This window comes from Lontra canadensis, unplaced genomic scaffold (genome assembly GCF_010015895.1).
Source record: "Lontra canadensis isolate GAN:19392208 unplaced genomic scaffold, GSC_riverotter_1.0 scaffold9, whole genome shotgun sequence".
In the NCBI taxonomy this organism is placed as follows: Eukaryota; Metazoa; Chordata; class Mammalia; order Carnivora; family Mustelidae; genus Lontra; species Lontra canadensis.
In genome coordinates, this window is record NW_022631003.1 from 25,441,839 (window position 1) to 25,458,663 (window position 16,825).

The window sequence follows — 16,825 nt, forward strand, 5'->3', positions numbered from 1 at the left end:
AGAATTTGGTTTTTTGAAACATCTGTTAGTAGAAAATAGTATATTAAGACCCCATATCAACCACATTTTCCCCAAAATGTGTTTGTTGATTAATGTTAGCTTACTCTCAGATAATGCTTAAACACAGTATAAAACTCAAATGGTATACTAGGACCCATCTACTTCTCACCTCTGGGCTCTGGCACCCAAACCACCTCATGAGGCAACCAATACCAACTGTGTGCATCTGTTCATTTAAAATAACTGTTTTAGCATGGAGGTTCCTCAAAATGTTGAAAATAGAACTACCCTATGACCCAGCAATTGCACTGCTGGGTATTTACCCTAAAGATACAAACGTAGTGATCCGAAGGGGCACGTGCACCCGAATGTTTATAGCAGCAATGTCTACAATAGCCAAACTATGGAAAGAACCTAGATGTCCATCAACAGACGAATGGATAAAGAAGATGTGGTATATATATACAATGGAATACTATGCAGCCATCAAAAGAAATGAAATCTTGCCATTTGCGACAACGTGGATGGAACTAGAGGGTATCATGCTTAGCGAAATAAGTCAATCAGAGAAAGACAACTATCATATGATCTCCCTGATATGAGGGAGAGGAGATGCAACATGGGGGGTTAATGTGGTAGGAGAAGAGTAAATTAAACAAGTTGGGATTGGGAGGGAGACAAACCATAAGTGACTCTTAATCTCACAAAACAAACTGAGGGTTGTTGGGCAGAGGGGGGTTGGGAGGGGGGCGTTATGGACATTGGGTAGGGTATGTGCTATGGTGAGTGCTGTGAAGTTTGTAAACGTGGAGATTCACAGACCTGTACCCCTGGGGGAAAAAAAAAAAAAAATATATATATATATATGTTTATAAAAAATAAAATTATAAAAAAAAATAATAATAACTGTTTTAATAGGTATGGAATATCTTTCCTTTGTCAAATGACTATATATGTTCCACTATTTCTGTTCCACTATTTCTTGGAGCTTATTACATGAAGAAAATGACTATTTATCCACAATGTTGTCAAAGTACTGTGCCAGAAAACTTTCTAACCTCTGAAAATCAGATACGTGAAAAATGGTAGCCTTTTTTATTTTAATTAGCATTTTTCATATTATGAGTGAGTTTGAACATTGTTTTCATATTTAAAAATAAAATTTCATTTTCTGGGAAGTGATTTTATGTAATTTGCCCATTTAAAAACTAGGTTATAAGTTTTCTTCTTACTGATTTCTAGAACATTAAAGGTATTATTGTTATATGAATTGCAAATATGCACACATAATTATATATGATTTACTCTCTCATTTTTATTTTGATTTGTGGGTTTTATGTCATATTTAGAAAGCCCACCTGCATTCTGAGTTTGTTTGATTTTTAAAAATCTTCCATTCTTTTTTGTAGTGTTTTTATAGTTTTGTTTTTAACATTTTTATATCTGATCTACCTGGAAAATTTTTAGTGTAAAGTTTGAGGTTCAGATCCAACTTTCTTTCCAGATAAATGACTTGTTGGCTGGCCCTCAACCTACCTATCATTTCTCTAGATTTTGATAAAAATATATTAATGAAGCATTATAATGCTCAGTTATCCTACTAGCATTTTATGTTATATAAAAATTCAGAGGGCGGCTGGGTGGCTCAGTGGGTTAAGCCTCTGCCTTCGGCTCAGGTCATGATCTCAGGGTCCCGGGATCCAGCCCTGCATCTGGCTCTCTGCTTGGAGGGGAGCCTCCTTCCTCCTCTCTCTCTCTGCCTGCCTCTCTGCCTGCTTGTGATCTCTCTCTGTCAAATAAAAATCTTTAAATAAATAAAAGCAGATAGCAAGCAAAAAAAAATCTACTTTTCATTAATTCTTAAAGATTTGTTCATTTTTACCCAAGGTTTATTCAATTTATATAGCAGGTAGGACAAAATACTGCCATAAATTGTACCTTTTTCTTTTCTTTTCTTTTCTTTTCTTTTCTTTTCTTTTCTTTTCTTTTCTTTTCTTTTCTTTTCTATAATTTATTTATTTATTTTGAGAGAGAGAGAGAGAATCCTCAGGGAGACTCCCCACTGAGCAAGGAGCCCGATACAGGGCTCGATCCCAGGATCCCGAGATCATGACCTTAGCTGCAGACAATGTTCATTGCCCTAACTGAGAGGCTCTTGGTTTCAGCTCAGGTCGTGATCTCAGGGTCAAGGGATCAAGCCACTGGATAGGCTCCACACTGGGCTTGGAGCGTGCAGGGGATCCTCTCTCTCCTCCCTCTGCCTCTCCACCCCACTCCACCCCCCGACCCCAATTTGTGTGCGTGCATGGGCGCTCTACTCTCTCTCTTCCTTTGTTTAAAAATAAAATTTGCATGTTCCAATTTTAAAGGACAGATTGTAAAACTTGTGATTCTTTGTAATATCCTAGGTGAAAAATTCTTTGTGAATTCTTACACTTGAAACAAGGAAGTCCTCAAAGGCAGAATTGCTATAATTCACCTAAAAAGATTAAGTCCTGCAAGTTTCAGAGAAATCTGAAGAGATAAAACTATGAAGATGAAATACAAATACCTACACATTAATAACACATTTTCTGTTTTGCTTTTTTCTATTTAGACTTCACGAGCTTCAAAAAAAGTTCACAATTTTGGAAAGAGATCGAATTCAATTAAGAGGAACCCTAATGCACCTGTGGTCAGACGAGGTTGGCTTTATAAACAGGTATTTTTTGTTTATTTTCTATTTGATGTGAAAGAAAGATGGAATCAAGAGAGACCTTTTCAGCTGAATATACCTAAGACAGTTACATAAAATGGAGAAAGAACTGAAGAGTAATGATCCACATTCTCTTTATTACTACTGAAGACTATTAGGGGAACAGTAAAGAAGGAAAAGATAACGGTTACTTAAAATAGAGATAGTGTGTGTTTGTTACAGGTATTTCTAGATTTGAAATTAAACATGCTATATGAAAATGTTAGCAATAATATGCTAAAATTATCTAGGTAGAAACATTTTTTAAATGGGAGATAAAACATACAGAGGTATTGTTCATTTTTCTATTCATATAAAATCATTAAATGTGTACAATTATATTCTTCTTTGCTTTAATTTACAGAGAGATCTGATCATAATTGAGATTTTTCAGATTTTTCTCAAATTTTTGTTTTTAGGCTCTCAAGACTACTCTCTTAGCATGGTTCACTCTCAGACACCCTAATAAGTTGGGGGTGTATATTGTTCTGCTGTTTGGAAAACCTGGTAACTAAGCTTTTTTGGAGCCTTGCCATTATTTTGAGAATTAGTAAGGATTTATGTACATTTATTTTCCAACATCTATTTTTACTGTTCAGAGGCTGTTTTTCTTTTTTACTTTCTGGTTTGCAGCTGGGTTTCCAAGTTAAGTGACCACGAGATAATTGAGATAATGTACTGGCGTTCAAGACCTTTGTCTTTGTTCTGTCTCTGATTATACATGTATATAGATGATATAAAGAGAGTTAAATATTAGGTCATTGATGGTGCTAATTATTCAGTCAAATATTGCTAATAGCTTTCAGATTACCTAATACTTATAGTCACTGAAATTCATAATGAAATTGTTATGCAACATTCATTAGACATCATTCCATCTGAAAGTTGGGGTGACAACTAAACACGTATCGAGAGAGGGCCCTCTTAAAATCCAGAGAATTCCCAGTCATTCAAGCAAAACGGTTTTGCCAGTGTCCACTGAGTTGATAATATAACTTGAATACCAATTTTTAATTTTTATTTTTAAATCATCTATATTTTAACTATATGACATTTAAATTTATCCAAACTGAAAAAAAAATTTTTTTTTAAGATTTTATTTCTTTTATTTGAGAGAGCGTGCTGGAGAGAGAGCATGGGTGGGGAGGAGCTGCCCGGATAGGGAGAAGCAGACTCCCCACTGAGTAGGAAGCCTGCCTGATACAGGGCTTAATTTCAGGACCCCAGGATCATGACCTGAGCCGAAGGCAGCAGCTTAACCAACTGAGCCACCAAGGTGTCCGTGAAAGATTTTTTTTTTTTAGCTAGTCTTTTTAATAAGTCCAAATTATGTTCAGATAGCTTAGCATAATATTAAGCCTAATAGAAGATATGGGACTTCTTTAAAATGATTTTTGTTCTCGTTTCTTGATCCCTTGATTAATTTATATTGGAAAAGTGTTACCAATGAGTTTCTCTCCCATGAGTGTTTCTTTTATAATAGATATGTGACTTACAGAGGGTTTGCAGAGTCACTCGAAAGTCTAAACTTTTTAATTATTTGTATTAATGTTATTAGGAACTAAAAATACCATATACCATTAAAAAGATTTTTTTTTTTTTGGTCCTTTGATGTAACTGTCAATTTTAAGGACAAATCTTTTGAGGTTTTTACCTATATAATTGAAGTTCTAAAGTCATATTTAGGTGGTTACAACTAGAAATAAATAAGAAATATTAACACACATCCAAACTGGCCTCTCTCTTGCCTTGTGTGTGTGTGTTTCATTTTCTTTTGCAGTTTTGCTTTATAGCATGGGGGAAGGTAATTTTTATTAAAATTATAATTTTGTTTGAGCTTGGCATTTTTATTAACTGAATTACTTAAAAGAAGCTGCCAAAGAGGCACTCTTTCTTTCAGGATGAGCAAAACCCAAACTGTCCATGTAGGAAGAAAAAAAATGTTTGTGAAATGTATTTGTATGCTAAGAGTCCTTTATTCCTAGTCTTTTTAAATCACATTACCTTTGGGATGATTTCAAATCACATATTTTTCTTATTGTTGAAGATTAATGTATTTATTAAATCTGGTTTACCAGAATATATACAATGTTGCATAGTTACATTATCCCCATGTTAACAGATGTGTGTTCAGAAAAGTGAATTTCAAATCGCTTACAAATATGAAGCCGAATCAGTTTGCTTCAAAAGTATTTTTCATGTGAGAGTATGACTTTTCAGAGATGTGTATACTTGGGAATACCTTCATGTTCGCGTGACCCAAGTCTCTAGAAAACTTCCTCCATATTTTGGCTTTTTAGTTAGGTTTCTGTCTAGCCTATATTATATACATCTTGTCCTAAAAGCTTATTTTAAATAAATGCATCAGAAAGGAATTTGAATTTTCTGAAATGGAAAAAAAAAAAAAAACCCTTTAATATGTTGATTTAATTTAGGACAGTACTGGCATGAAGCTGTGGAAAAAACGCTGGTTCGTGCTTTCTGACCTCTGCCTCTTTTATTATAGAGGTAAGTTTCCCAAAAACTGTCTTTAGTGTATTACCTCATAATTGCAACAGAATATGTTAAATAGTGGATACTTTTTTAAGGAAAAAAACAATTCTTTGGTTGTTTTATTATCAACAAACAATATCAAGAAAACCTTTTCTTCGTCCATATATAATACTGAGCAGTTGAGGTAGGCCTGAAAACAGTATCGTGCTTTAAAAGGATTAGTCTTGAGTTGTGGTCCGATTTCTGTAGTTTGATTGTGTGAATCTTATTTATGTTTTATGTAAATAGCATATCAGTCTTCACTTTGTAATGTTATCCTTGAATTGGGTGCCTAACGGATTAAAGTCATTAGTGTGATGAGATTCTTCTAATGTGTCAGCTTTGTTAGATCCGACTATTGATTCATTGAACACACCGCACTCCCCAGCAGATGTCTGGAGAGTATCAGAGATTACTCTGATGTATTGGCAAGTTTTTTTTTTAAACTACAAAGAAATGTACTTACCATGATCTCTATCCTCCTTTTCTTAAACTATGACAACCTCCCTGAGACATGAAGAAAACTGTGTAAGGTATATATACCAGGCTGTTAATGTTGGTGTAGAGGAAATAAAGGTATTATCTCAGATATGGGGACATAGCCTTCATTTCTCCTATATGGACATCATAAACTCCTTGTTTAAATATGTTTTCTTATTAGTAAGTTATTGATGGATGCAATTTTAGAGCCATGTCCAGGGAAATCTCTGCTCTGTGCTATATGGATCTGTTAGATGTTACATGGTTCATACCTAACAAAGAAAAATCTACAAAGGCTGTGCTCTCCATAGAAATCTGCTTCAGCTGTAATATAAAATCAAGAATCTGGACAGTAACTCTTTCCTTCCTACTTTAAAGTTCAGTTGGAAACAGTCACTCAAGAATTAGAGTGTCAAAGCATGTTTAATAATTTATAACTTTTCTAGATAAGTATTTCACAAAATATAACAGGGTTTTAGAACTGATTAACAACTTTAAAGTTTGTGATTATGCCCAAAAAGTGTGATGAAATTCTGTGGTCATCTATCAGAGCAATATAATGCATCTTAACCTTCCAATCTGAAATTACTAGAATGGTATTCATCTATTTTTCCCCCACTGCAAACTGTGGTTGAGAAATACTGCTGAGTCAGAATCAACCGAACCTATAAAATTTCATTTTGTCATAGAGATGTTGGTCAGACAGCAATTGTGGTATTATCTTTAGTTTAAGTGCCAACCATACTCTACAATTTTCCTTAAAAATTCCTTTAAAATTTTCCTACCATTTTTCTACTCTTTCAGAAATTAGGAGTTATATATAACTGAAGCATTATTTCTAAGCTTATAGTTTGTACTTCTCTTTTTTATAGTTTATAGTCTACTTAGAGCTTTAAACAAGAACAAGAAAATATTTATTACTACTCTCATATAAAATTCCTTAATGTTAATTAACAACAAAAAGAACACTGAATTCCTTATAACTTGCTGTTGTTGCTCATGGAAGGGTACTGCTTAAGTAAAATAGAATAACTTTTAACCTAATTTTTAAAATGTAAATGTTGAGTTCAGAAGCCATACTGAATGTAAGATTCCATATTATTATTAACCAGGTGCATTTTATACTCAGTATATTTATTAATTTTAGTATGGCTTGCCAGACAGGAGCAGTGTAAAAAGGAAAACATCATTTAACTCACTTCTGCACTTCAGATGGTTGGCAATGAGTAGATTATACACTTTCACTATTTTATCAACAGGAATTATCAATATTAATTGACAATTGAATTGACAATTAATTGAAATAAAAACTACCAGATTTTAGTGAGATGATCATAATACCGTGCATTTTTTTTTTTGAGCATTTACCATATGCTGAGCATGTAACATAGATGATGTGTTTCATCTGTTCTTTATAGCCATTTAACAAGGTAGGAGATCTTACTTTGCCTGTTCACACAAGAGGACCCTAACGGGCAATGAGGTCATATTGTTTGCCTTAGGTCTCACAGCTAGCAAGTGTCAGAGCCAGAATTTAGACCTAGGCACTTCTCTGAACCACAGGATTTTTCCTTATACGGATTTCTTATCTTAACCTGCTGAATACAGCAGCCCCTCATTCATTTCTTCTGCATCTTTCCAAGTGTCTAGTATACTGATGTACACAGTGCACTGTCAGCATTTTTTGACAAATCAGTCCACATTTCACAGATATGGAAAGTAAGACAAAATAAGTGACTTGCTGTTTTTTACAGTAGGTTAGTGGCCAATACCAGATGGAAGCTCAAGTTTCCGCTGTTCGTTGCAAAGAAGCAGGCATATTAGGACAGAACACAGATTGCTCTATTTTACAGTCTGTCTACTGACAATACTTATTATGGGATTTAATTCATTCAGCAAATATTTATTGAGCAGGACCTGCTTCATTCCAGTTTCTGTCAAAACAGTGAAAGAAAGTTCTCATGAAGCTTCACTCTAGAGGAATCGGGGAGACAGTAAATAAATTCAAATAAATAAACGATATGATGATTAAGTGCTTTTAGGAAAATAAGGTCATCGTATGAAGGACATGCACGGAGGAAAGATTTCTTTGGATCAGTTCTCTGAGCCTGTGTTTTAGACAACAAGGTCTGAATGACAAAGAAAAGCCAGATGAGTATAGTATTCAGGCAGGGGAGCAGGAGTGCAAAAGCTCTGAGGTTAGGAGTGTGGAACAATGAAGGAGCTGAAGGAAGCTGTTGCACCCAGCTAGAGTGCTGGCAGTAGGGAGGCAGGTGGGAGGAATGAAGATTGCACCAATGTCAGATTCTACTAGAATTTCAATTCTTCTATAGGTACCGTAAGGAAACAATTGGATATTTTTCGGTATATGAGTGATATGCTTTGATTTACACTGTGGAACACTCACTCAAGCTGCTCTTGGAAAACGGATTATAAAGAAGAAGGAAGGAAGCAGAGACTAGTTAGGGATTATTAGGTAAAAATGATAATGGTTCAGACGAAGGTGGTAGCTAGCAGTGAGCATTTTTGATGCACTGATACATTACTAGGTAGTAGGATACAGAAATGAACAATATAAACTCCTCTCTTCATGAAACTCACAGATTAGCTAAAGGAATCTAAGAAGGACTGTCATAGTGCTCAGTTATGTTGAATGAATGTTGACCAGGTGTACAAGAAAAGAATTAAGAAAGAAGGGTAATCTAGACAGTGGACTTAAGATATTCAAAGCATGAGGGAGCATGGCATGTTTGTGAAATTACACATGGGACTTATGTAGCTGGAATGAAGGTTATGCCTGCAGACATAGCAGGAGTAAAGGCTAAAAAATAAAATGATGCACAGAAGGCATTTGTTTACAATCTTAATGAGTTTTTACTCTATCTTAAATGCAAGAATAATAATAGGATCAAATGCACATTTTAGAAAAATTACCCTAGCACTTGGTACTACAAGCCAGGAGACCAATTGACAAAGTATTGACGTATTCTAGGTAATGATAACTAGTAATAATATTCCAGTCTGTAAGTTATGTCCCAGCTGTAATTATATGTCTATTTTGTCTTTGACCCAAATATCTTTAAAGCTGAAGTAGAAGTGGGGAGTCTAAAATGTTAACTTGAATCCAATCAACGTTGAGATTCTTATGGTTCTTGTCCCAGGTTATGGCCCCAGGATGCGAGCTCTGTGATAGAGATTAATGTGCAAGAGCCCCACCAGGGAGTGTTCATGGGAGTATTATTACCTGCAGGGAAGGAAATAGGTTAGGGTGGAGGGAGTTGGGCTGCCATCCAGTCTAACAAAAGGCCCGTCTCAGCCACCGGGGGACTTCGTTCCTTCTACAGATAATCAGTACCCACTCTTTGCTTGTCAGTGTATGCAGCCCTTAAGCTGAAAGACGGTTACTTAGGTCAGGCTTGACAGAACTAAACAGAAGAATGTCATGATTAGGAACATTTGAAGAATCTAGTGAAGAACTCTTAGGATAGTCATTTGACAAAAGATGAAGATTTTTATAAATGCAGTGCCCTTAGCTTTATATAATAAGGGCATTATTTATTGAACACTTCAAAATGGGCTGAGTGCATTATTGAGTTCTTCATGTCTCTTAGCTCATTGAACCCTCACGACAATCCTTTGCAATAAGTCCTGTTTTCCTCAGTTTTATAGTTGATAAAACAGAGATACCCAGCATCGATAACTTGCCAAGATCTCGTAGCTGCTTAGTGTCCGTCTGGGAAACCATTTCTGATGAGGCCATGAAGTCACCCTACACCATAGTGCTCTGCATATTCTGAAATAACTTTAGGAAAAGTCACCGTTTCCAGTAATGCAACATAAGAGAATGTATTATTTGATAAAAATTATTTTTAATAAAGATGACTTCATGAGCTATTTCTGATTATATGCTTTATATAACCAAAATGGATTTAAAAGTAGAATGTGACTCATTCTTTTAAATTCTCATATTCTCTATAATTGATGACTGCTTTCTACCTCTTTTTTTTAACCTTTTAGACTAAATCTGCACTTGTGTTCATTCTTTCATTTATTAGTGAACTCTACCTGAAGAAGCACAGTTATAGTAAGAATTTTGTTGCCTTATGAGAAAAGCTACAGAAATAACCTCTATTGAATGCAACTTTCTTTTGGAAGTTTCATCATATATATTAGAAATGAGAGGAAGATAAATAAAATTCCTTGTTAAGTTTATGATAATAAAAAAACATGACAAGCAGAGTAAAAAGAATTATTTCTCATTTATGGTTTTTCTCATTGCTGAGTTCATCAGCCTAATGCACAGCTTTATTAACTTGTCTTACGGGTTTCTAACAATGAACTGTATATTTCAAGTTCTGTAAACATCTCTGCCCCCAAGCAGCAAGTTAGTAATGTGAATCTATACTGTGCCAAGATTAATGTTTTATCATTTTCCTGGGTGTGTTTTATGTGCTTGCCTTGTAGGCCTGTAATTTATTCCCATAACTTCGTTGTGTATCAGAATGACCAGTAAAAGCTAACTACAGTTATATGTTTTAAAAATCATATAATTTTTATAGCATAGTTTTAAAAATGTATATTTATTCAGATGTATTTTAGCATCTACTGTCCTTCTTGGAGTCGACATTGTAGTGGGGAGAGAGAGTTGGTAAATAAATAATAAAGCATGTAGTATGTCTAAGGTATGGGGGTTGGGGCAGTAAGGTTCCAGAAAGAGAAGAGAGGGCTCTAGGATGGGTTAAAATGGGAAGCAGTGTGGTCAAGGAAGGCTTTATAAGGAGACATTTGAGCCAGACTGGAGGGCATGAGCAAGTGAGCTGTGCATTTGTCCTGGCTTGAAATGGTGGGCATTTAAATCCTACCAGAAATGGCGGGGGGGGGTTGATTTTCTAAGGTTTCTGTGTTATTACTTATATGCTAATATATTTTCAGTGAATCACATGTTAAGGGGTTTGTAGACTGTGGTATATATGCCAAACAAATATATGGTTTTTTTATGTCTAATTGACATTTTTCTGATGTGTGAGCACCCTTTCTGATTTGCTTAGGATGGGGAAGCTTAGTGAAAATGAAGAAGTATATATACTTGGGCTTTTTAATATTTCCTTTAAAAACTTAAAAGAACTATCTAAACAACACATGAGTACAGTTCACTTATATATAGGAACCTTTTGATTGGATCAGAATAAATTTTGAGAAAATTTATTCTGCTTCCTGAGAACATTTAAAATTCTAATCAGATGCTCAATTATCTCTTAGATGAGAAAGAAGAGGGTATCCTGGGAAGCATACTATTACCTAGTTTTCAAATAGCTATGCTTACCTCTGAGGACCACATTAATCGCAAATATGCTTTTAAGGTAAGGAAATAGTCATACTTTTTAAATTCTATATTTGAATCTTGCACAGATTTTAAAAATGGATATTAAATATATTAACAGTCTTACGTTTGAGTAGGAGAATCCCTTTTAATTAGGAAGCATGTTCCCAAATATCTAAGGGCCAGGTGTCTTCATGTCTGTACGTCACAGTGGTTCTAGATAAAGCAAATATGTGAAAATGCTAATAATTGCTAAATATAGCTGTAGGTATCCTGGTGATCACTATACTATTCTTTAAAGGATACTGTATATTTGAATTTTTTCATAATAAATTTGGGGAAGAGGACTATAGGAGACAACTGTGGTTTTTAACATATGTATATTTATGATCTTAGAGAGTATTTGCAAAGATGTTCTTGGGTCTAAGTACATAATGAACATCAGGTAATTTTGAGATAGTATTGACATTGAGATTTTTTTTTTTTTTAAAGATTTTATTTATTTATTTGCCAGAGAGAGAGAGAGAGAGCGAGCACAGGCAGACAGAATGGCAGGCAGAGGCAGAGGGAGAAGCAGGCTCCCTGCCGAGCAAGGAGCCCGATGTGGGACTCAATCCCAGGACGCTGGGATCATGACCTGAGCCGAAGGCAGCTGCTTAACCAACTGAGCCACCCAGGCGTCCCGACATTGAGATTTTTAAACTTACTAAATCCAATCAGACCTAAGCCCCTCTCCTTGACTAGCAATGCCTATCCACTTCTCATATGCTGATTTGTGAAATACTCAAGTTAAAGGCCACTTTAATGATATTTTGGTTATTTTTATTTTCAAAAGCCATACTGCATTCTTTGCTTTATGACTGTGGCTGAAATAAATTTTAGAGGTCACTTATTTTTTAAGTCAGTTTTAAGAACTCTGAAGGGTTTGATGTAAAAATTTCATTTGAAGGGGAAGGTAAGGGTAACATATGCTGTAATTTAACAGTGAAAATGTTTGCAGCCCTATAAAACTGATCCCATTTTTACTGCCCATCCACTTTTTTTAAAGAATACCTCGGACTGCAGCTTATTTACAACTTTTGCTAATTAACATATTGCATTATTAGCTATAGAGGAAAAAGCAGGAAAGTTAGAGTGGTGGGCGGGGGGGTGGGGGTGAGGGGTAGTGATGGATAGCCTCAAGGAGAAGGTGATGTCTGAGCAGACACTGTGGGTAAGAAGGGAATGGCATGGAATTTCAATAAATTTTATTAAAATCGTAAACCAGAGAAGTAGAATTAAGTATTTATGATGCTATAACAAAATTTAATACTGGTAACTTAAAATAATAAATTGATAAAAGTTACTTTCACATGTAAGACTGTATGATACTGTTATTTGATCATGAGTTTAATTTTTGTGTTTGCTCATCAATTTGGCAAAAGTTCATTGAATGTACTCTTATAGGATATTTTGCTGGGTTCTTAAGACTCTTAAGTATTAGGATGAAGTCTCAGTAACAGTGACAATGCGTGTTAGGTGTACTTTCTCTGTAATTATTTGGTTTTGATATTAATTTTATTTTCTCTGTAACAAGGGTAGTAATTTCTCAAATTCTCTCTTTTGCAATGTTGTTTTCTTCAAATTTATGAGCCACTTTTGACACTGAAGCTACTGCTTATCACAATGGTGAGTAGAAACTTGATGGACGATTGTAGAATTTAAAGCTAGATAGCAGACTCTGTCATTATCTAGTAAATATTTCTACTTGACAACTGGCAGGCATGGTGTGGTTTGTTGGCATAGAAGTTGTGCCTGTACCTTGATCCTCTAGCACTAGCCCTATTTATTCCATTGATTACAGATGTGGACCGTGGTCTTTCCTTCTTTTCTCCAAAACCCTATTCAGGCAGTCATGGCTTTAATCATTTTAACAACATGTAGCATTTGAGCTGATTCTTTTACACTGTTTCCATGGATAGTTTTATATCTCCAACAAAGTCTAGTGAAATATGTTGCCTATAGAGTTATTTGGATCACTGTGTTCATAGAATTTATTTGTCTTGATTCTTTCTGAAAAAAAAATTTGTTGAAAAAGCTACTTTGATACTGTTAATGAAGCAGATAGTCAAGATTTCAGAGTAAAGTCTGTAGCTCCAGATTTATTCCTCTCTAGTTTTTATATTCAGCAGACTAACTGTGTACTTCGTACTCTCCTTTACCTCATTGTATGCTGGGATAACTTTTATTTTTCCTTGTCTTTCATTGTGTATTGGGAAACTGTCACAGGCATTTTTACATGGAAATTAAGAATGTTTCCTCCACAGAATTCTCTACCTTGCCCTTTTTTTCTACTTTGATACAGCTACTACTGCTGTCCTTCTTTGCCCGGTAAGCCCACGTGCTAAGCTGAGCTCTTAGTGCTCACGCATTGGACAGGAGTCCCTCATTGATGCCTTTATTTCATTTTTCTTCCATTTCTTAGGAACAGAGGCAGACTGAGCCACTATAAAGATAAAAACCCACCTAACCACTTACACCGGCCTTCCTCAAACCCAAAATGTTTACATTTTTCTAACATCTTAATTCTATTTTTTTCAGTGTTCCAGGGTTCATTGTTTATGCACCACACCCAATGCTCCATGCAACAAAATATTTACATTTTAATTCTGAAACTTGAAATGAAAAGCTAAAGGGAAATACCATTTTGGATCATTTCTTAATCTTTTATATTTGTGTGTCTATGAGGATTAAACAAAATGCTTCAACAGCAGCACCTTTTGAAGACTGAAGAAATTGCTAACACAAAGGGGAAATGCTATATTTCTTTTAATTTTGTTGCTAGTTGCTCTAGAACCTTCTTTTTTTGTTGAAGTATAATTGGCATACAGTTAGTTTCAGGTGTACATCATAATGATTTGCTATCTTTATATATTATGAAATGGTCCCCACAATTAGTCTCCTTACCATTTGTCACTATACAATTACTACAGTATTATTGACTGTATTCTCTATGCTGTATATTATATCCCTGTGACTTAGTTATATTATAACTGGAAGTTTATACATTTTAATCCTCTTTACCTTTTTCACCTACCCTCCAGTCCCTCCTGCATCTGCTAACCAGAATTTTGTCCCTGTATCTTTGACTCTGTTTCTGTTTCGTTTTGTTTGTTCATTTGTTCTGTTGTTTAGGTTCCACATATAAGTACAATCAAACAGTATTTGTCTTCCTCCATCAGACGTATAACACCCGGCATAATAGACTTCCAGGTCTACCCATGTCATTGAAAGATGCCATTTCTTTTTTATGCTTAAGTAATACCCTGCTGTGTGTGTCTGCCCCATCTGCTCTAGCCATTCGTCTGTCAGTGGACACAGCCTGCTTCCCTATCTCGGCTATTGTAAATAATGCTGCCATGGGGGTGCATATATCTCTTTGGTTTTTGTTTTGTCTTTAAAGGGTTTATTTATCTATTTGAGAGTGAGAGCATGTGCACAGCAGGGCGGGGGAGAGAGAGAGAATGAATCCCAAGCAGGCTCCACACACAGCACGACTTGATGCCAGGCTCCATCCCAGACTCTATCCCACGACCCCGAGATCAGCACCCAAGCCGAGTCCGATGCTTAACCAGCTGAGCCACCCATGCATATTTCTCTTTGAATTGGTGTTTTTTTCTTTGAATAAGAAGAGGATTTGCTGGATTGTTTGATAGTTCTATTTTTAATGGAACATTCTTGAATAAAGAGGTGTAAATTGTAGTAAATGGAAATTGCTAGGGACGCATACATGGAACAGGCATGGCAAGGAAGCATAACAAGGAAACTCATTTCTTACCTCTTTAACTTCCCACACACCTTTTTTCCTCATTTTGATTTTCAGAGGAAAAATGGCAATGTTGGGAGGACATTTTAATAGTTATATTTTTTTCAAGATTGAATTATATTTTAAGTCACTCATTTCTGTAACTATATATAAGCCAAGTCTGGTTTCTTAGAAAGTTGATAGTGATGATCTATGTAGGGAACCACTTAACTGTCTTTCTTTTACCTTTACAGATCCCATGTATCTGTTTACAATGATCCTGTCATTTTCAATCAGGCAGCCCATCCAAACATGCGGACCTATTATTTCTGCACTGATACAGGAAAGGAAATGGAGTTGTGGATGAAAGCCATGTTAGACGCTGCCCTAGTACAGACAGAACCTGTGAAAAGGTAAAGGCTTGTAGGGAAGATAATGGTGATTGCCACTTACATTTTATTCCATGCCTGGCAAGTGTATATCGTTATCATAGTACATATCATTTTATTAGTCATGATACGAAATCATTTCTTCCTCAGAAATCAAGGATTAATTCATGTTCTATATTAAATTAATACACCTTTAGTTAATTTGAGATACCACCTGCATTTTTATTCCACATTTCCTCTTTATTCATTTTCACCTATCAGTGTACTGAGGTGAATCCAGAATCCTAACATTCAAACTAAATATTCTTTCTTCTTACAGAATTACCTTTAATTTCCGGTAAGTACATTTTTAATTGTTATCTTAAACCTACACAAGACAGTGTTTTAAGGCCTAAATCCTAAAAGAGAATTTATATTCATGAAGTTAATTTTATTGTGCTTTTATATTATGTTGTATTTTTTTGGAGTGTAATAAATAGAAAAAAAAATTTTGATGAGTTTCATTTATTCAGCATTTCCTGATTAATTCTGAAGATTTTATGATAAATGTCTCCAGAAAACAGCCCATTAAGCATTAAAATCATTTCTAAGTATGTCTGTTTCTTGATAAATTCTACCTTCTTTCTTTTGAAACTTCAGTACTTAAATTCCTTAATAATATATCTAATATTAAAATTGATCCATGATTTCTTTTTCTCTGCGTGAACATCTGAATCATTTTAATAATCAACTATATTAAGAACTAGTGAGAGGAAATCTGTTTATACAACTACTTAAAAAGCAGCTGAATAATGTGCTTTAAAAAAATTGTATTCCCGGGGCACCTGAGTGGCTCAGTGGGTTAAAGCCTCTGCCTTCGGCTCAAGTCGTGATCCCAGGGTCCTGGGATCGAGCCCCGCATCGGGCTCTCTGCTCTGTGGGGAGTCTGCTTCCCTCTCTCTCTGCCTGCCTCTCTGCCTACTTGTGATCTCTCTGTCAAATAAAATAAGTAAAATCTTTAAAAAAAAAAAAATGTATTCCCATGTTTTGAAGAAAGATGTGTGACACAATTAAGTTCTTTTCCAGTCAGCAGCAATTGAGTGTATACCTTACACAGGGAAGATGCTTACTTGCAAGTTTGATCTTTTTTCTCTCTTCTCAGGGAATTAGGGGCTTGTTACAATAGAAATCTTTAGTTTTGGTAGGGAGGAGGGTTAGTGTACGTACTAATAAAGTCTTTTGACTCACTAGTTAAAAGACTGAAGTTGATGCTATATAAATATATTTGTGGTTTTTTTTAAATGTGTAGGTAAAAAGAATTAATTAAAAATCCTAAGATAATTTTAACCTTAAAGTAAAATTTTCAAGGAACTATTTAGAATAAAGAAATCTGTATTATAATTTAAACATATGATTTCTAGATAATCTCATATCATGTTACCCTTATCTCAGAATTTCAGCTTCCTTTTTTTTCTTATATTTTCCACGCTAAAAACTAATTATTACTCATAATTTAGAGTGATAAAAATAATAGTATTTTGGTTGGACTTCTGATAACCTATTAGTTGATTATGTGCCTGTAACAATTTTTAGGAGGTTGTGTTGAT

General features: G+C 35.0%; 1 protein-coding gene across 15 annotated transcripts in view; it reads left to right on the forward strand.

Annotated features, from left to right (window-relative positions):
• PLEKHA5 (pleckstrin homology domain containing A5) overlaps positions 1–16,825 on the forward strand; it is a 229,737-nt gene that overhangs the window by 137,728 nt on the left and 75,184 nt on the right. For 10 of the 15 annotated variants that reach the window (XM_032855109.1, XM_032855110.1, XM_032855096.1 and 7 more), the window contains 5 exons: positions 2,597–2,701; positions 5,170–5,242; positions 11,006–11,106; positions 15,148–15,263; positions 15,559–15,576. In XM_032855109.1, coding sequence (XP_032711000.1) covers positions 2,597–2,701; positions 5,170–5,242; positions 11,006–11,106; positions 15,148–15,263; positions 15,559–15,576 — 413 coding nt within the window. The remainder of the gene's footprint in view (positions 1–2,596; positions 2,702–5,169; positions 5,243–11,005; positions 11,107–15,147; positions 15,264–15,558; positions 15,577–16,825) is intronic. The other 5 variants (XM_032855097.1, XM_032855111.1, XM_032855104.1 and 2 more) reach the window with 1 other exon arrangement.